The following is a 21,442-nucleotide window of genomic DNA, read 5'->3' on the forward strand; positions in this document are numbered from 1 at the left end:
ATTTCTCCCTTTATGTCTGTTAGTATTTGTTGTATGTATTTGGGTGCTCCTATATTTGGGGCATATATGTTGATGATAGTGATATCCTCTTCTTGAATGAATCCTTTAATCATTAAATAGTGTCCTACTTTGTCTTTCTTTATGGCTTTCATTTTAAAGTCTATTTTGTCTGATATGAGTATTGCAACTCCTGCTTTCCTGTCATGTCCATTGGCATGAAATATTTTTTCCCATCCCCTCACTTTCAATCTATATGTGTCCTTTGTCCTAAGGTGAGTTTCTTGTAGGCAGCATATTGAAGGTTTTTGCCTTTTTATCCACTCAGCCACTCTGTGTCTTTTGATTGGAGCATTCAGTCCATTGACATTTAAGGTGATAATTGATAGATTATTATTTACTGCCATTTTAAACCTCATTTTCCAGTTGATTCTATGATTCTCCATTCTTCCTTTTTCTGGTTGGATGGTCTCCAATTATTTTCTGCTTGAGTGTTTTTTTTTTCATTTTTTGTGAATGTAATGTTTTGTTTTGACTTGCGGTTGCCCTTTTTTTTAAGTATGTTAACCCCTTCCTATAATTGCGTTTTAGCCTGATAGTCCTGTAGGTTCAAACACTTCATTACCATACTAAAATTTAAAAAAAAAGAAAGTTAAAAAGAATCTATTTATTTCCTTACTCCCCTTGCCCACATTTTATGATTTTGATGACTCTTTTTTTCTTTTTAATTTTATTTTGTTTTAAACATGTTCATGATTATATCTGTATGCTGGCTTATTTGAGTGACTGCTCTATGACTGTCTCTGATTGTGGTTTCCTCCATCCTAGTTCTTCCTTTTTTTTTTTTTTTTTTTTGATTTAGAAAAGCCCTTTCAATATTCCTTTTAGAATGGGTTTTGTATTGCTGTATTCTTTTAGCTTTTGTTTGTTGGAAAAATTTTTTATTTCCCTTTCTATTTTAAATGATATTCTTGCTGGATAGAGTATTCTAGGTTGCATAATTTTTCCTTTCAGCACTTTAAATACCTCTTGCCATTCCCTCTTGGACTGTAGAGTTTCTGTAGAGAAATCAGCTGATAGCCTTATGGGGGGTTCCCTTATAAGTGACACTTTGCTTTTCTCTTGCTGCCTTTAGGATCCTCTCTTTATCATTCTCTTGCTTCCTTTAGGATCCTCTCTTTATCATTAACTTTTGCCATTTTTTATTATGTGTCTTGGTGTGGGTCTATTTGGGTTCAACTTGTTTGGGGCCCTCTGTGATTCAAGAAGCTTGAAATCAGTGTCCTTTAAATTTGTGAAGTTTCCAATGATAATTTCTTTTCTTTTTTTTGTCTTTTTTTTTTTTTTTTTCTTTTTGCCCTTTCTAGGGCCACTTCTGTGGCACATGGAGGTTCCCAGGTTAGGGGTCTAATCAGAGCTGTAGCCACTGGCCTACACCAGAGCCACAGCAATGCAGAATCCAAGCCACGTCTGTGACCTACACCACAGCTCACAGCAACACCAGATCCTTAACCCACTGAGCAAGGCCAAGGACCGAACCCACAACCTCATGGTTCCTAGTTGGATTCGTTAACCACTGCACCATGACAGGACCTCCCCCCAATGATAATTTCTTCAAATATATTTTCCATCCCCTTATCTTTTTCTACTCCTTCTGGAATTCCTATTATGCATAGATTGGCCCACTTTATATTATCCCATAGGTCCCTTATATTGCTTTCATGTTTTTTTCATTTGGTTTTCTATCTGCTGTCCTTTTTGGGTGATTTCCATTATTCTATCTTCCACATCACTAATTTGTTCTTCTGCATTATTCATTCTGGTTTTTATTGCCCTTAGCTCAGTTTGTATCTCTGCAAATGAATTTTCTAGTTTTTCTTGGTTCCTCCTTATATTTTCTAGTTCCTTTCTGAGGGAGTCTGCATTACTGTTCATATCTTCTCTTATTTACTTCAGTATTTTCACTGTTTCACTTTTGAACTCCAAGTCTGTCAGGCTGCAGAGGTCTGTTTCATTGTTGACTGCTTTAGGTGAGTTCTCCTGTTGGTTTAACTGGGAATGGTTTCTGAGCTTCTTCATCTTGCTTGTTATTTTCTTTTTTTTTGATGGAGGTGTACTCCCCATCGCAGGGCAGGGTTTGCCCCGGCACTGCCTGTGAAGTGTTTCCTGAGGGCTGGCAGTGTCGGCTGGTATTTTTTGAGGCAGCAGGGCATTTTCCGAGGGTGGGCGGGGCTAGCAGGGTCACTCTGAAGGAAAGGAGGACTTCCCCAGGGCAGGCAAGGACTGGCAGGTCTGCCCTGCGATGGAGGCAGACTTCCCATGCCCGGGCAGAGCTTGCTCTGGTGTTTCTGGGCTGCGGAGCTCTTCCGGGGGCGGGGGCGGGGCGGGGAGGGAAGAAGTGGTGCTGGGCTCTGCTCCGCAAGAGTGCAGCACCTCCCAAGGGCAGGAGTGGATAGCTGGGCCACTGGGAGACAAGCACTTCCCCAGGGCAGGACTGCCCCACAATAGAAGCAGACTTCCTGTGGCCAGGCAGAGCTTTCTGTGACATTTCTGGGCTGTGGAGCTCTTCCAGGGGGCAAGCAGTGCTGGGCAGCTGCTCCGCGGGAGTGTAGCCCCTCCAGAGGGTGGGCAGGCCAGAGCGGGGAAAGCCCATGAGGTGGTTGGCTTCCCATGAGTGGTGAGGCCAGCCCTCTGGGATGGCAGGCAGCCTCAGGTTAGGAGCGTGCTCGGGGTAGGGGAGGGGGGATGCACTGGGTAGCACTGCTATCTGCTAGCTGGCGGGCAAGTGCGCTTGCTGGGGCAAAAGGAGTATTCTATGGCAGCCCGCCCCTTCTTCTCTCCCCTCCCCAACACTGGTGCCTTGTCTCTCATGCAGATCCAGCTCTTCTCCCAGGTACCCTCTGTTGTGGCTTTTCATTCCCCAGCCCTTAGCATATTGCTCCCTCCAACCGTGATGCACCACTTCCTAATCCCTCAGGCTGTCTCTGCACTGCCAACCTGACCAACTGCTTCCTAGTCCCCCAGGATGTCTCCACACTACCAGCCCTAGGTGACTAACCTCTGAAGCCACGGTCTTGGTGCCCAGACCCCACTGGAACATCTCGGTTTTTGGTGACTGTGCCAATAGTTCAGATGATCTGTTCAGCTCTCACTCTGCTTTTCAGATCTCAGACCTACTCCTGCACTCCTCTCAGCATCTGGAGATCCCTCCAACTCAGTTGATCTTTCCGTTGATTAGGTGACTTTCCAGGGTGTGGGTTCCCTTTCTCCTTCACAGTTCCCCTTCAGGAGCACCCATCCATTCCCAATTCCCCTTCTCTCACTCTCCTCTTTTTTCTTGTTTTACCCAGTTATGTCACGAGATTCTTCCGTTATTGGAAGTTTAAGTTCTTCTGCCAGGATTTAGTTGCTGTTCTGTGTGAGTTGTTTAACCTGTAGATGTGTTTTTTTTGTGTGTGTTTGTGGGAGAGGGCAAGCGCATCCCCCTACTCTTCCGCCATCTTGCTTTCCTCCCTTTTTTTTTTAGGGTCGTGCCCATGGCATATGGAGTTTCACAGGCTAGGGGTCGAATTAGAGCTACAGCTGCCAGCCTATACCACAGCCAAGCAATGTGAGATCCGAGCCACATCTGCAACCTACAACACAGCTCATGGCAACACTGGATCCTTAACCCAGTGAGCAAGGCCAGAGATGGAACTCACATCCTCATGGATACTATTTGGGTTCATTACCACTGAGCCATGATGGGAACACCCTAAAAATATATTTTTAAAAAGATATAAAAACCTGCTGCTGTGGAGAGTCAGCCAGGTGCATAGTTGACAGTGATTGCATGAATGAAAAATAAATTGTGTTTAGCCATTAGGATTCGAAGGGTGATTTTTTTTTTTTTTTTTTTTGGCCATGCCCATGGCATGTGAAAGTTCCCCTGTCAGGAATCAAACCCATGCCACAGTAGCAACACAAGCCTCTGCAGTGACAACACTGGATCCTTACCCTGCTGAGCCATAAGAGAACTCCTGGAGGGTACTTTTTATGATAGCACAACCTAGCCTGTTCTGATGAAAATATATCCTCCAATTTTTTTAAATATTATATAGAATTCTTCAATTTCTAAATAGCTAATAACAATAGTTTTTTCTTTTTTGTACCTTAAATAATTACTCGTAATTATATTTTTTAATTTTATTATTTTGCTTTATCTCTTTTTATTCTTTATTGCTTTAATGTATTGTGATAGAGTTTTGACAAATTGGTTTTTACTTTTACAAAACTATTGCTGTTTTCCTTGTGACCTATAGATGACTACCTTTGCATGAATTTTCTATATACATCTATAGATATTTGAATATAAGTGGTACCCATTCATAAAGTAAAAAGGTCAATAGATATTTATTAAAGCAAGCTGATAAATAATTGTTTTTGGTCTGTGCCCATGGCATGTGGAAATTCCCTGACCATGCCACAGTAGTGACCTGAGCTGCTGCAGCGACAATGCCAGATCCTTAACCCACTGTGCAACAAGGGAACTCCCTTGACAACTAATTTAATCTTTATATGTTAATATTTATTTTCTATCTTTTAAAGCTAATAGAAATGCCTTAATGTGATAAACTATACTTTTGATTTTTGTTAGATTCTTCTGAATATTTCCAGAGGTGTCGTTTTTACAGTTTCATCATAACTTACACAGCAACTAAATGTTTATTATTAGAAATGCATCTTTAAATTGTATCATTCAATATAAAGTATGCCTTTCATTCTTCTACTTAAGTTTTTCTATCCTGAGTTTTACTTTATCCGTTAGTGATATCATCTTGATTTTCTTTTTTATGGGTTTTAAGGTATTAAAGAGATAATACCTTATCTAAAATAATCTTCTACTGTATACATAATGTTAAAAGTAAGCAAAGTGTAACACCAATAACCTAAAGTTTGAAGGGGAAGGTAAGTTTAATATCGCTATGAAAGTTAATTGTTATCAGTTTAAATTAGGGTGCTACATCTTTAACTCAGGAGTTAAGTTGACAAACTACAGCCCATAGGTCACGTATGGTCTACCACCTAATTTTCTTTCTCTCTCTCTTTTTTTTTTTTTGCTTTAGGGCTGCACCCATGGCAGATGGAGGATCCCAGGCTAGGGGTCTAATTGGAGCTATAGCTGCTGACCTACGCCACAGCCACAGCAACCCCAGATCCAAGCCACGTCTGCAACCTACACCATAGCTCACAGCAACACCAGATCCTTAATCTGATGAGTGAGGCCAGGGATCAAACCCACAACCTCATGGTTCCTAGTCAGATTCATTTCTAGTGTGCCATGATGGGAACTACCAATAAGAATGTTTCTTATAGAACATTTTCAGTTGATTTGATGATAGAGGAACACTAACTTTGAACACCAAATAAGCAAAATATTACCCCTCGAAACAATTTCATTCTGAAGTTCCTGTCGTGGCTCAGTGGTTGGCAAATCTGACTGGGAACCATGAGGTTTTGGGTTCAATTCCTGGCCTTGCTCAGTGGATTAAGGATCCGGTGTTGCTGTGAGCTGTGGTATAGGTTGCAGACGCGGTTCGGATCCAATGTTGCTGTGGCTCCGGCATAGCCCGGCAGCTGCAGCTCCAATTCGACCCATAGCCTGGGAATCTCCATATGCTACAGGAGTGGCCTAAGAAATGGCAAAAAATACCAAAAAAAAAAAAAAAATTCATTCCCATTAGCAGACTAATATTAAAAAATTATCATATGTGATTACTATTATTACATTCTGAATTCTATCAATAAAAATTGTGTAAATTAAAAAAAAAACAATAAGGTAATTTTTTTCTTTTTAGGGCCACACCTGCGACATGTGGAAGTTTCCCACTAGGGGTCGAATTGGAACTGCAGCCACTGGCCAACACCACAGCCACAGCAACACCAGATCCGAGCCATGTCTGTGACCTTCACCATAGCTCAAGGCAACACCAATCCTCAACCCATTGAGCAGGGCCATGAATCAAACCCACACCCTCATAGATACTAGTCAGGTTCTTAACCCACTAAACCAAGACAGAAACTCCAAGATGCTATAATTTTAAGTTATCTTACATAAACTTCATGGTTACAAGGGGAAAACATGTAATAATTACACAAAAGAATATGACAGAGAAGTCAAAGCATATTGATATCAAAAGTCATCAAATCGGGAGTTCCTGTTGTGGCGCAGTGGAAACGAATCCGACTAGGAACCATGAGGTTGCAGGTTCCATCCCTGGCCTCGCTCAGTGGGTTAAGGATCTGGCATTGCCCTGAGCTGTGGTGTAGGTTGCAGATGCAGCTCAAATCTGGCATTGCTGTGGCTCTGGTGTAGGCTGGTGGCTCCAGTTCTGATTAGAACCCTAGCCTGGGAACCCCCATATGCCACGGGTGCAGCCCTAAAAACGACAAAAGACAAAAAAAAAAAAAGTCATCAAATCACAAAAGAATATAGCAGGATCAGAAGCAAGAAACAATGGCACTACAAAACAGTCAGAAAACAATTTTAAAAGGAGCAGGAGTAAGTCTTTACCAATTAATAATTTCTTTAAAAGTAAATGGATTAAATTCTCCAATCAAAAGAAAAAGACAAAATTTAGACAAAATTCCCAAACTCAAGTGAGAAAATAGTGGAGGGTGAAAGTATCTTGAGTCAAATGAAAATGGAAATAAAATAAAATTGATGAGGTATGGTAAAAGCAGTTCTAAGAGGGAAGTTTCTAGCTATAGATAAACTAATCAAGAAAACTGAAAGATCGCAAACAATCTAACAGTAAATCTCAAAGAACTAGGAGTAGAAGCTAATCTGAAAGTTGGCAGTATTAAGGGTATTAAAAAAGATTAAAGCAGAAATAAATGAAAAGGAGAACAGGAAAATTATAGAAAAGATTAACAAAACTAAGACTTTATTGTTCAAAAAGTAAACAAAATTAACAAATCTTTAACTAGACTAAACAAGAAAAAAAGAGAGAGGATCCACACCAACAAAATTAAAAATGAACATGTAGACATTACAATGGATATTACATAAATACAAGGATCGTAAGAGGCAACTATGAACAAATATATACCAACAAACTGGACCACGTAGTGGAAATGGAAAATTGCTACAGATATACATCCTGAATCATTTCTGAATCGGAAAGAAATATAAAATCTGAATAGACCAATTACTGTTAAGAATTAAATCAATACTAAAGAAAAAAAATCTCCCAATGTAGAAAAGCCCAGAACTAGATGGCGCCACTGATGAATTTTACCAAATATTTAAAGAATTAGCACTAATTATTCTTAAACTCTTCCAAAAAAATTAAAGAGGTGGTGGGAACCCTCTTAAATTCATTTTATGAAGCCAGCATCACTTTGATAACACAACCTGAAAAGAACACTACAAGAAAAGAAAAGCTATAGGCCAATATACCTGATGAATATTGGTGCAAAATGATGAATAAAGTTCAGCAGCGCATTAAATAGATCATTCATCGTGATCAACCTACAGCTAGAACAACCAGACATAGATCAGCAAGGAAGCAGAAAACTTGAACATCAGAAACCAGCTGTCCTAATAGATATACGAAACACTATACTCAACAAGGCAAAATATACTTTCTTCTAAAGAAGACATGGAACAGAGTGATGTCAGTATCGTGGTAACATGAAATGCTCCTTTTGTTTCTCCCTTTCAATCACAACCAGTAAATATACATAACTCAACAAAATTTCCTCTGTCCCACACACCAAGATGCTGGAGAATTCCACACATGAAAAGAGACTTCTTACAAAAGCAATTAGAGATTCTATAATAAAAATAAATGAATTAATAAAAACTTGGTATATTCACAATTTATAATGATTCATATATTGCAAAAGCAAAATAAGCATTTATCAAAAAATGGCTTTTGAAATTTGTATTACGTCATTGAAATAAATACAAATAAATGTTAAATCATTTAAAAATGACAATGCAAAAGAATGACCTACCAGATTTTTATCCACAACAATATACATATCAAGATATAGGGGGAATAACTTGAAATAGTCAGGTTTCTGAAACACATGAAACATAACATGAGTCCTGAGAAATTTCCAAAAATTTACCTTCTGTTGAAATTATGTTCAGATATAAACTAAGAGATGTGTTGCTACTAATTACATATTAAAGTGATTTTCAAATGCAAAATTTAGGTACTATTAAGAAAATTCGAGTCCAAAATGTGCCTGTGGTTTAGGAGAATTTTTAATGAGATTCCAGGCTACATAAGAATGCAGGTATATTTTGGTTTTAACAAAAGATGAAATTGGAAATATTAAGTTGATAACACAAAACTTTCCTTTCTTTAGCTTCAAGATAATTTTTCATAGTAATATTCCACATGGGCAGATTTTCTGCTACCGATTAGACAGTACTTTTGACAAACAATGCAGTTTAGAAAGATACTACTAAAGTTTACAATCAATGGCAGTTCAGTAGAAACAAGAATGTCATTTATGGCCGCTTATAGGTCTTTATGGAAGAAGAATACATCAATTTGCTTTACATGTACCTTATGTAAGCCACTGCTATTCATTTGTGAATTCTCCCATAACAAAGACTCATTTAGAAATACAGATCACAACATTTTCACCTAAATTATCAGAATAATTGAGGAAAAGGAATAATTTACATGATTTATCCAAATGCCTACATGTGAAAATTAGTCTTTTGGTTTATTTAGTCCTGTATTCACATACCTGCTTCCAAGATTAATTACCTAAGTTTTTGCTCATCTAATAACTAGCACAGCAACTTAATTTCTTAAAAAGTTATGCAGGACTATCATGTAGAAGTAAAATAAAACTAAATTTTGCAAGTCCCCAAATTTTGCTCTGAAAATCTTTTTCATTTCATAAAATTATACTGAATAAGTTAAAAGTCAGCACTTACTTCTGAACTTTTTCTGACTTGATATTGTAACCTCTCATAGCTGTTAATGTCATTGTTCCATAACAGAGGAATATCAGTGCTATTATTTTTTTCTTCATAAATCATGTGCATGAATCCTGAAATAGTCTCCACTGGTTCAATTCCATATGAGAAGTTTTTAAACTGCAATGTTCCCCTGCACATTAAAATAATCAAAACAAGTCCAAAATAATTCTATAATCACAATATTCTATAATCTAATATTCTAGTAGATTAGAATATTATGGTCCATATATGGAATATAATCTAGTATTCTAATGAAACTGTAATCTGATATTCTAATGAAAAACATTGGCCAAAATAACTTTTTACATTTAAAGTGACCTTAGCTTCTCTTCTTTATCTCTTTATTCTTTGGGGTGTTATCCCAGAACTGGACAGTAATAGCACAGAATACCTATGGGCTTGATTATCTTAGAGAAAGCATGTTAGGTGTTGATATACATCTAGGTGTGATTTTCTCAGCCAGCCTTTAGAATGGATAGGTGCTCTCTTCCTTAGCCTTAGGTCCCTTTCTTCATTTTGAAATATCTACCTCTCTCCTGACACTTAAGGTTCTAAATCATTTGACCGTGTGGGCTGAGTGAAAGTACCCAACAAAAAGTACCTGCAAGCAAAGCCAAAGTACTTATCAGACTCAGGCATTCTATAATTGGCAACCATTCTAGGAAGTTAAAAGAGCGCAAAAATATAAAGACTTTGGGAAAACTAAATTAGTATAGAGACAATCAGCACCCCCTATACTCAAGAGTTCTCAATGCCTCGAGCAGCAGATCCTGTTAGAATAAACAAGCAGCCTCCCATCTAGAACTGAGGCTGCCAGGGTGACCAACTTTATGTTGTCCGCAATTCTGGATCACTCCTTAGAGAAATGAATTAACAGAAGTGACTGTAGGACTACAAAACATATATAGAGGATCAGCTTAAAGACTAGCAAGATCTAAATACTGGCAAATGGAATGTCTTTAAATAAGCTACAACCTGAGTCCTGAACAAGTGTTGAGCGATACGAGAGAATTTGGAAAACCTGCAATATATCCATGATAACTGCAATCCATCTAAAAAAAAAATACACAGAGAAAAACAAATGGATTACTTACTTTTAAAATGGACATCCTAGATATCTCATGTATATTTATTACTTTAACTACCTTTGTACTTTAATATGAATGGCCATTACTCAATAAAGTTGTGCCAGGCAGAAATAAGAAGTAGTCCAGGTGATTCAATTTCAATGAATGTGCAAAGCAGTACTCTAGTAATTTCACAATATTTACATTTTTAAAGACAATCCAGAGTAAGAAAAAAAACCTGTCTTACCTGAGCTGACAAAGGTTGAGAATGTTGGATGTCATTTTTGTCATAAGAATAAACAACAGAAGCTGAAGATAAAAATAATCTAGGCAGAAATCACAAAAATTGCTCAAATTATGAATAGAAAGCAGAGAAAATATTCTTCATTAATACAATTTTTCTTTTTACAGAGGAATTTAAAGGAGTGCCAATTATGTTGGCATATCCTATTGTGCAGATACTTGTCCATTTACAATAAATTAGGGGCAGAGGGAGGCATTTTAACGACAGTGACATATAATACTAAAATGCACGATAATGAACAACCCAAACTGTTAGAAATATCAAATAGTGAAATAACATAGGTGTCAATTTCCAGCATAGAACTTTCAATCTTTGTCTTTTTTTTGTCTTTTTTTAGGGCTGCACTCCCGGCACATGGAGGTTCCCAGGCTAGGGATCGAATCAGAGCTGCAGCTGCTGACCTCCACCACAGCCACAGCACCATGGGATCCAAGCTGTGTCTGTGACCTACGCCACAGATCATGGCAATGCCAGATCCTTCGCCCACTGATCGAGGCCAGGGATCGAACCTGCGTCCTCCTGAATAGTAGTCAGAGGTGTTCTCCCTGAGCCATGATGGGAACTCCCTGTCTTTAATGCTAATTAATTTCAGATTTTAAACCTGAATCTCAAAATTAAAATGTAGGGTTAGGACAGAATTTTGAAAGATTTTCTTAGCATCACTATGAATTAATATACCCACCTAGCTAAGTACCAAATTCTTCTCAATAAACTTGGTCAGAATTGCTTTCATTCCCCCCATTAATTATTCAAAAACTTGATACCACTCCTGCCAGTCATTTCTGTCACCTCACTTTGAGATCACCTGTACCCATCCTAACTCATTATCTCTATTTCCAGAGAATGACTACTTTTTTTACTCAAAGCCAATCCTTACACTTGTGCTATGCATCCTATTATGTGCCATATATTGAGGATACATAATTTATTGGTACTGTAATTTCAAATCCTTCCTCTCTACTGTTTTATATCTTAATACTATTAAAAAGTTTATTATGGGGCATTCTCTTGCGACGCAACAGGTTAAGGATCTGGTGTTGTCGCTGCCACAAGGCTTGGATCACTGCTGTGCTGTGGGTTCTAGCCTGGCCCAGGAACCTCTGCATGCCACAGGCAAGGCCAAAAACTATACAAGTTTATTATGAAGTCATTATCATCCTAAATAATTCTCCCTTGGCTCTGTGTCCTCTTTTAGCCATTCCCTATATATTTTCCATTCTCAGAAAATTTTATCAAAAGAGTAGTCTACACACAGTTTCTTCACTTTGTCAATTCTTATTCACCCTGAACTGCTCTGGAAAAGATTCATAACCACCAAATTCAAAAGACAGTTTTAAAATTATCATTGCTCTGATGTCTGGTATCATGTTGAAAACTGACCACTCAGTCTAATCACTTAATTTACATCACATATCACTCTTCTGCCTTTCTTCCTAGCTTCTTGACCCTTTCAGCCTGAACTTCTGTGTTGGTTGCTTTTTTTGATTCTATTCCAGAAATATTGGTTTGTCCCAAAATTCTGTCTTTAGCCACCAGTATATCTGTAGGCACTCTCTGTAAGCTCTCATTTAAAAATAGTTACAGCCAAACTATTGATTACTGCTAATTTTTATATTCACATACCTAATGGAAAAGTTTTTATTCACATACATAAATATATGTAAATATAAAAATTCACATATATTTAGGTATGTGAACAAATACATAAAAATTTTATATTCACATACCTAATGGGAAAAAAAAAACCCACTTGGATATCTTATAAGAACTGCAAACCAAACTCACCCTTTCCTCACATAAATTTCTCCTTCATTAATATCTCTCATTTAATTATACTATAAACTACCAATTTTCCTAAGCAACAACTAAATTATCCAAGATTCTTCACTATTTCCCAATCATTCTCCAATTCTGTCTTTAAGGTCTACTGAAATTTTCTTTCCAGTGATATGATAAATGCCATTGTTCAAGCCACTATCATTACCCACCATACTATTATATAATCACATAATTAGACAACCTACCTCCACCTTTATCCCCCCCAAAAAACAGCCTACAGGACTCAATAGGCCTATAGAGGTAAATGCTTAAAAACATTTTTGGTTTCTAGGACTTCCCGTTGTGGCGCAATAGTTAACAAATCCAACTAGGAACCATGAGGTTGCGGGTTCGATCCCTGGCCTTGCTCAGTGGGTTAAGGATCCGGCGTTGCCATGAGCTGTGGTGTAGGTTGCAGACGCAGCTCGGATCCCGGGTTGCTGTGGCTCTGATGTAGGCCAGCGGCTACAGCTCTGATTAGACCCCTAGCCTGGGAACCTCCATATGCTGCGGGTGTAGCCCTAGGAAAAGACAAAAAGACAAAAAAAAAAAAAATTGGTTTCTAATACCCTTATCATGGTATTAAATCTACAATCTGGCTCCTGCCTACTTTTCTAAAATCTTTTACTTTATCCTCAAAAAAAAATATGTCCTTTAGTAATTCACACTGACTTTCTGCATACCATAAAATCCACTCTGTCTTGACACCTGCATGTTCTGCACATGATTCCTTCAAAACAGAATGTCCCCCCACCACCACCCAACTTTACAGAGCTAACTAGATATCTTCCTTCAAGTCATCTCTTACCTCTTTCTAAAAAGGCTTCCCTGATTTCCAAAGAATATTATCTATACATTTATCATAACATCACATGATAATAAAATTAGCCATTTCTTTATTGATGTGTTTGAATATACTTTTCTGTATCATAACTTACTTAACTGTGCCCATATTTTATTGCCTTTTGTATGCCTAGGACTTTACCCAGTAACTGATATACCATACATATGAATTGTATAAAGGTAGCAAATATGTATTTGAACTGAAACAATTCTATTCATAATTATTTTTAAAAATGAAGAAACCAAAGAATTAAAATTTGAAAAGATAAAATAATTACTTACTGCTTTTTGAGATGGACAAAATATGGTTTTCCTTCTATTGTAATGATATAAGCAACCTGTAACAAAAGCATCCAAAAAAATTTCAGTAACATTTGCAGATAATATATGCTAAATAAAGTTTTCTGGTAGTTCCCATCGTGGCGCAGTGGTTAATGAATCTGACTAGGAACCATGAGGTTGCAGGTTTGATCCCTGGCCTTGCTCAGTGGGTTAAGGATCTGGCGTTGCTGTGAGCTGTGGTATAGGTCGCAGATGTGGCTTAGATCCCGCGTTACTGTGGCTCTAGCTGCTGTGGCTCTGGCGTAGGCCAGCAGCTGCAGCTCCGATTGGACCCCTAGCCTAGAACCTCCATATGCCACGGGAGCAGCCCTAGAAAAGACAAAAAAAAAAAAAAGTTTTCTCTAAGTTATGCTTTTAAAATTGACAAAATATTATTAAAATAATATACAACCATGATATTGCTTCCCTTCCCATGTGGATATTTGAATCTTTAGGATTCTGTATTGAGAACTAGGTGGTAGTACCATGTAATACCACATGCCTGCTATTAACCATTCCTCACACACCTGAGGGAGAAAGTTGCTGATGATTATCTTTTGGCTTCAACACACACCACCAATCTACCATGGCCAAAGCAAATGCAAGGTGCCCAACTCACTTGAGAGAAACTTTTTGCTTGCTTATTCCCAGACCTCCTAGAAAGCAAATTGTTCTGCTCATTGGAAGAGACACTCCTAAAATGTAGAACTGCAAGAAATGTACTACACTGCTAGCAAGATAACACAGTGAGTACAACTGCACTGTGTTTATCCATGCAAGCAATTAAACTCCTCTAGAATAGAATGTAGGAGAGGATAGTGAGAGGACAGAGACATGTCTAGAGTACCCTCTAGAAGTTAATAAATTAATTATTTGGTTAATTTTTAAAATTATTTTAGCAAGAGAAATAAAAAGTTTTCAATTCTTTAACTGTACATTATAAGAGAACAAGATTCTTTGCAACAGATGTTCTGAGAAGAATCATTTGGATGCCACTCTGGAAAGAAGTCTAAGTGGAATCTTCAGGGCACCTTGAACATTGTGCCCTCTAAAAACACCTTGTTAGAAAATAAATATGAGGAAACTATGAAGGTGAATATGATAGCATGAATAAAATTTAAAATCCACACATCTTACAAAGCAAAACAACAACCAAAACAAAACTAGGATGTAATTAACAGGAAATGTACAAAACTGACAGGAGAAAAAAATTCCAAAAGACATCATCTAGAGCTTCTACAACGTTTTATATGCCACATCCAACTTTTTGGATTCAATTGTTTCCCCCTCCAAAAATATATATATATAAAAGCGCTAACCTCAGGACCTCAGAATGTGATCTTATTCAGAGGTTGAGCGTTTACGAAGGTAATCAAGTTAAGTAAGGAGCCATCACTAGTGTGGGCCCTAACCCAAAGTGTTATCCTTATTAAAAGAAAAAAAAAAAGGAATTTGGACACAGACATACACAAAGGGAGAATCCCATCTGAAAATTCATAAGACACCTATCTTAAAAGCCAAGGATAAAGGCCTGGAGCAGATGATTCCCTCACAGTCCTCAAAAAGAACCATCCTGCCAACACCTTGGTCTTGGACTTCTAGCCTCCAAAACTATGATACAAAAAGTTTAGGCTGTTTAAGCCACATCATTTGTGTTTCTTTATTACAGAAGCCCTAGAAAATTAATATACCAACTTTTCATTTTAAAGAACAGGATCAAATTTCCAAAAAAATAAAAAATAGAGAATAATAACAAAGCCACAGGTAATACCTATCAAATGACCATGATTAAAATGAGAAGATGAATAATTTTATTAGAAGTATAGAATCTTCAACAAAGAAATTAAAATTCTACAGCAGAAAAAAAACTTATTAAAAATATAATAAAAGAGTATAAGAGGATATCAGACAGGCAGGGGATAAGACTGGTGACAGGAATATAGGTCAGTAGAAATATCCAGTTTGAAACACAGAGAAAAATGCAAAAAAGAAAACCACAGAAATGTGATCTATTAAAATAAAGGATAAAGATAAGATTAGGAAAGAAATAATATTTGAAAAATTAATGGCTGATATTTTCAAAGTTTATGAAAGATATCAACCAACAGCCTCAAAATACTCTACTACTCCAAAGCAGGATGAAAACAAAGAAAGCAAAACTGAGGATAATATATGTAGACAGGTGAAACAAAAGACAAAGAGAACATGTTCAAAAATCAATAAGAGAAAAAGGACACATTACTTTCAAAACGATTTTTAATAAAGTATTTGTAACTCTCCAACAGAAACAATGGACACCAGAAGGCAATGGAATGACATCTTTAAAAGTGTTGAAAGAAAATGCTATACAACCAAGAGTTTCATATCCAGAAAAAATATTAAGCAAATATGAAAGCAAAGCAAACACATTTTCCTATAAGAGGAGATGAGAGAATTCATTGCCAGAAAATCTGCACTAAGAGAAACACTAAAAAACTAAAAGTTTTTTTTTTAATGAAAGAAAATAGCTCCAAGAAAAAAGTCATGAAAATATAAAATAACATGCAGAAAATAGGAGAAAATAAGTATGTCAGTAAATTCAAGTGACTATTACATATTTATTTAAAACAGCAATAGCAACTGCTCCTATGATTTTTTAAAAAACCATATAACTGTAAACTATATGACAATGGCACAAATGACAGGAAGAACATCAGTGGATAGTTTCAAGGTCCTTGAGTTATCCTGGAAGTGGTAAAAGTACAAATGTAATGTACCTGGTAATAATATAAGGATGCATGTCATAATCACAAGGGTAATTACTAAAAGAATAAAGGAATGCATCACTAGTAACCTAGTAAAGAAGAGGGTACTGGAAACAATTACGTACCAATAAAATGGACAATCCAGAAGAAATGAATAAATTCCTAGAAATGTACAATCTGCCAAGTCTAAATCAAGAATAAAATACAAAATATGAACAGACTGAGTATCTGTTGTATTCATTGTTGTAATGAATTGAGTCAGTAATAGTTGTTTTGTTTTTTTTTAAAGCAATTCCCAACAGATAAAAATCCAGGACCAGGTAGCTTTACAGGTGAATCCTACCAAACATTTAAAGAAGAGTTAACACATCTTTCTCAAACTATTCCAAAAAAATTAAAGAGGAAGGAACACTCCCTAAGTTATCCTATGATACCAGCAGCAGCCTGATACCAAAATCAGACAAAGACATCACTGACTAACATAGATGCAAAAACTCTCAACAAAATATTAGCAAACAAAATTAAACAATACATTAAAAGGATCATACACCATGATCAAGTGGAATTTATCTTAAAGATGCAAGGATATTTCAATATCTGCAAATCAATTAATGTGATACATCACATTAACAAATTCAAGAGTAAAAATCATATGATCATCTCAATAGATGTTGAAAAAGCTTTTGACAAAACTCAACATTATTTATTACACTTCAACATAACAAAATCCATGAATGATAACCCCACAGCTAAAAAACTGGTGAAAAACTGAAAGCATTTCCCCTAAGTAAGAAACAAACAAGGATTTCCCACTCTCACCACTTTTATTCAACATAATATTGGAAGTTTTAGCCAGAGTAATGAGACAAAAAACAAAAGGAAATCAAACTGGAATGGTAGAAATACAACTGTCACTGTTGCATATGACATGATACTATATATAGAATATCCTAAAAAGGATACCAAAAAGCTATTAGAACTAATAAATGAATTCAGTAAAGTTGTAGGATACAAAATTACTATACAGAAATGTGTTGCATTTCTATACCCTGACATTAAACTATCAGAAAGAAAAATTAAGAAAACAATCCAATTTTCAATTGTATCAAAAAGAATAAAATACCTAGGAATAAATCTAACCAGAGAGGTAAAAAGACTTGTACTCAAAAAACTATAAGACACTGATGAAAGAAACTGAAAACAACACAGATGAAAAGATGTACTGTGTTCATGGACTGGAGGAATTAATATTGTTAAAATGACCACACTACCTAAGGCAATCTTCAGATTCAGTGTAATGCATATCAAAATACCAATGGCATTTTTCACAGAACTAGAATAAATAATTATAAAATGTTCAAGGAAACACAAAAATAACCAAATAGATAAAACAATCTTGAGACAGAAGAGGCTGGAGATATCCCACTCCCTGATTTCAGAACAGTATGGTACTGGCACAAAAACAGACACATAGATCAATGGAACAGGAAAGAGAGCCTAGTAATAAACCCAAACTTACATGGTCAGTTAACATATAACAAAGGAGACAGGAATGTACAATAGGAAAAAAGACAGCCTCTTCAACAAATGGTGGTGGGAAAACTGGACAATTACATGCAAAAGCATCAAATTGGACTATTTTCTCACACCATATATAAAAAAAACTCAAAATGGGTTAAAGACTTAAACATAAGACCTAGAACAATAAGACTCCCAAAGGAAAATGTAGACAGTATGCTCCTTGACATTGGTCTTAGCAATAATTTTTTTCAATGTCTACTCAGCCAAAGAGGGAAAAAAGCAAAATGAACAAATGGGATTATATCAAACCAAAAAGCTTTTCACAGTGAAGGAAATATCAACAAAATAAAAAGCCAGCCTGCTGAATGGGAGAAGATATTTGCAAGCAATGTATTTGATAAGGGGCTAATACCCAAAATAAACAAGGAATTTATACAACTCAACACCTAAAAAACAAACAACCCAATTAAAAAATTAGCAGAGGATATGAATAGACGTTTTTCCAAAGAAGACATACAGATGGCTAACAGGCACATAAAAAGATCCTCAACATCACTAACCTTCAGGGAAATGCAAGCTAAAATCACATGATATCACCTCATGCCTATCATCAAAAAGATATAACAGTGTTGGTGAGGATGTGGAGAAAAGAGAATGCACCTTCACTGTTGGAAAATGTGAACTGTTGCAGCCACTATGGAAAACAGTATAGATTGGGTCCTCAAAAAATTAAAGATAAAATTACCATACTGTCCAGAAATTCCACTTCTGGTTTTTTTGTTTTTGTTTTGTTTTTTTTTCCTGAAGAAAACAAAAACTCCAATTCAAAAAGGTGTATGGTAATTCCCGTCGTGGCTCAGTGGTTGGCGAATCCGACTAGGAACCATGAGGCTGCGGGTTCAGTCCCTGGCCTTGCTCAGTGGGTTAGGGATCCAGCGTTGCCGTGAGCTGCAGTGTGGGTCATAGACGTGGCTCGGATCCCATGTTGCTGTGGCCCTGGCGTAGGCCGGAGGCTACAGCTCCAATTAGACCCCTAGCCTGGGAACCTCCACATGCTGCAGGAGCGGCCCAAAAAAAAAAAAAAAAAAAAAGGTATATGAACTCCTCTGTTCACCACAGCATTATTTACAATAGCCAAGTATAGAAGGAACCTAGGTGTCCATCAATAGATGAATCAATAAAGGAAGTATGGTTGTATATACAAAATAATATTAGTCATAAAAAAAGAATGAAATCTTGCCATTTGCAACAACATGGATGGACTTACACAGTACTGTGCTCAGTGAAATAAATCAAAAGTCACATACCACTTAATTTCTCTTATATGCATAATCTTAAAATAAAACAAATGAACAAAAATAACAAAGCAAACAGACTCACAGGTACAAAAAGAAACAGGTGGTTGCCACAGGGAGAGAGTTGGGGCATGAGTGAAATAGGTGAAGAAGATAAAGAGGTACAAACTTTCAGCTACAAAAATAAGTGAGTTACTGGGGATGAAATGTACAGCCTGGAGAATACGATAATGACTCAGTAATATTGTAATTGCTTTGTGGAGTAACAGATGGTAACTAGACTTATCAAGGCAATTATTTTGAAATGTATAGAAATATTGAACCACTATGTTTTGCACCTGGAACTAACATAGTGTTGCAGGTCAATTATACATCTATATTAAAAATTAATAATAAAGTTAAATCTTTCTAGACTGAAACTGAAAAGTGGAGTGGGGGGAACTATTCTTTGGTGAAAGTCTCAAGCCATGCAGAAATAACTACCATCAGAGATAACTTCTCTGGATGAGCACAATCAGAAAATCAGCACATCTACAGCAGCCACGCTTAAATTAGAAGCTTTTAAAAGCCAGCCAATCCCAGCGGCTGCCCCAAGTTTCTTAAAGTCAGCCAATCAGTGACAGCTATAGCTTCTCATAGGAGTCAGTCATAAGTCACTCCCTCCACTGATGCTCCACTGATAAGGATTCTGAAAATGAGATGGCTTATAAGCAGCCTTACTCTGCTAAGCACACTAACTCAGCTAAAAGACTGTCAATACCTAAACACTCCTCCTTCCAAAAGTCCAGGAGTCCCTGAACAACAGCCTTCCTGAAATCTTATATAAGATAAACTCTGGCTTTTTTCTACAGAAAGACTGGCTCTTACAGGCAAATTGGAAGTTCACTTTAAAAAAAAAAATAGCTCAAGTTCAATTTATAGTTTGTTCACAAGTTCACAACCCTTTCAACAGTTCAGCCCATTTATGATTAGTTTTGAATTTGGACTCTTGTGAGTTTCGCTGACACAGCTGCAAGATTTTCAAATGCAATATTTTCAATTCTTTTTGAAAAGTTTTGAAACTATTATCGGTATTTTTTATTTGTGCATATTTAAATCTCAGAACGCCAAAACACCAAGTGTCGATCTTATAATGAATTTTCCAAACAATAGAAATTTATCAATTCAGGAAAAGTCCTTTAGAAGCTTTTTGTAGTTTGCAATTGTTCACTGAACATCAGAAATGGTGGAAAGTCAAATATAAACCAGCATATACTAACAGCTTAGCAGAAGAAAGAAATGATTTTCTTGTACAGTAGAAAGTGATACAACAAATTTGGAGAATTAAGAAAAATTCAGATGAAGAAGATACACGAATTATAGCAGGCACTGTCATGATTTTCCATACTGTGTATCATCAGTCTTTCTGCCCAAATGTCTGGTGGAATACATGACTACTAGAAGTGGTTGTTTTTATTCCAAAACTTGAAGCAAATTTTCACGTGCAAGTAAAATTTACTGCAACAATTAAAGAACATAATGGCTCCCCTGAAATTACAGAAATATGAAAGACCTACGTGTGTCTCTTTGTTGGGGCATAGCCATGGGTGCAAGTAATCACCATACAAGAAAATAAAAATGTTCCTTTTGTTTGGATAGTATTTTTCTAGGGAAAAAAAGAAGCTTGCTCATATGGTTTTGCCAGTAAAATCCCTTCCAGATGAGACTTGGACAATAGCAAGCATTTGTAGAGATTCTCTTATTGAGTTGAATTAATGAGTAAAGTGCACTGCTTTTTATGGAGATAAAATTGATGACTTATTTAAGATCATTAAAAATTAAAGTAACTATTGCTCAGGCATCCAAAATGCAGCCTGGTGTCAACAGGTGGATTGGGTTTCAGAAATGTTCCTGTATCACTGAGAACTTAAATTTTCTGAACTGTATCAAACTCAAGATCACTGCCAACCATCTTCAAAACCATGTCTGCTAGCAGCTGCCAGATGCAACCCTGTAGTTTTAAGACTCCCCCATCTTCTTCCCAATTATGCAATCATTGTGAACCTTGACCAATTCTTGCTTAATTAGCACCTTTACTTTTTTCAAAAATTTTTATTATAATTGATTTATAATGTTCTGTCAATTTCTGCTGTACAGCATAGTGACCCAGTCATCAACATACATATATTCACTTATATTATTTTCCATCATGGTCTATCCCAGGAGATTGGATATAGTTCCCTGTGCTGTGCAGCAGGACTTCCTTGCTTATCCATTCTAAATGTCATACTTTGCACCTCCTAACCCCAAACTCCCTGTCCATCCCACTCCCTCCCCCTCCCCTTCGACAACCACAAGTCTTAACAGCTCCAATCCCAATTCTTGATAAACAATTAAGGTAACCTTGCGGTTTTTGCCATTATAAACTTTCTCATTTTGTAGTCTGGTGAAACACAATTCAAGTGTTTCTTGGATCTGTTTCTCCCAGGCAGCAATCCTAACAAACCCCAAATAAACACTTTTTTTTTTTTTCCTTTTGCCTCAACCAGCTCTCTGTTCTTGAA

The 21,442-nt window shown here is 36.7% G+C and overlaps 1 protein-coding gene across 1 annotated transcript in view; it reads right to left on the reverse strand.

The window, feature by feature from the left end:
- ADAM5 (a disintegrin and metallopeptidase domain 5) overlaps positions 1-21,442 on the reverse strand; it is a 33,265-nt gene that overhangs the window by 9,636 nt on the left and 2,187 nt on the right. Inside the window, exons 3-7 of the mRNA XM_021074731.1 lie at positions 13,301-13,356; positions 10,301-10,379; positions 9,962-10,038; positions 8,942-9,116; positions 7,999-8,064 (exon numbers count right to left, since the gene is read on the reverse strand). Of these exons, the coding sequence (XP_020930390.1) occupies positions 7,999-8,064; positions 8,942-9,116; positions 9,962-10,038; positions 10,301-10,379; positions 13,301-13,356 (453 nt within the window). The remainder of the gene's footprint in view (positions 1-7,998; positions 8,065-8,941; positions 9,117-9,961; positions 10,039-10,300; positions 10,380-13,300; positions 13,357-21,442) is intronic.

Source organism: Sus scrofa, chromosome 15, assembly GCF_000003025.6.
Source record: "Sus scrofa isolate TJ Tabasco breed Duroc chromosome 15, Sscrofa11.1, whole genome shotgun sequence".
Lineage (NCBI taxonomy): Eukaryota > Metazoa > Chordata > Mammalia > Artiodactyla > Suidae > Sus > Sus scrofa.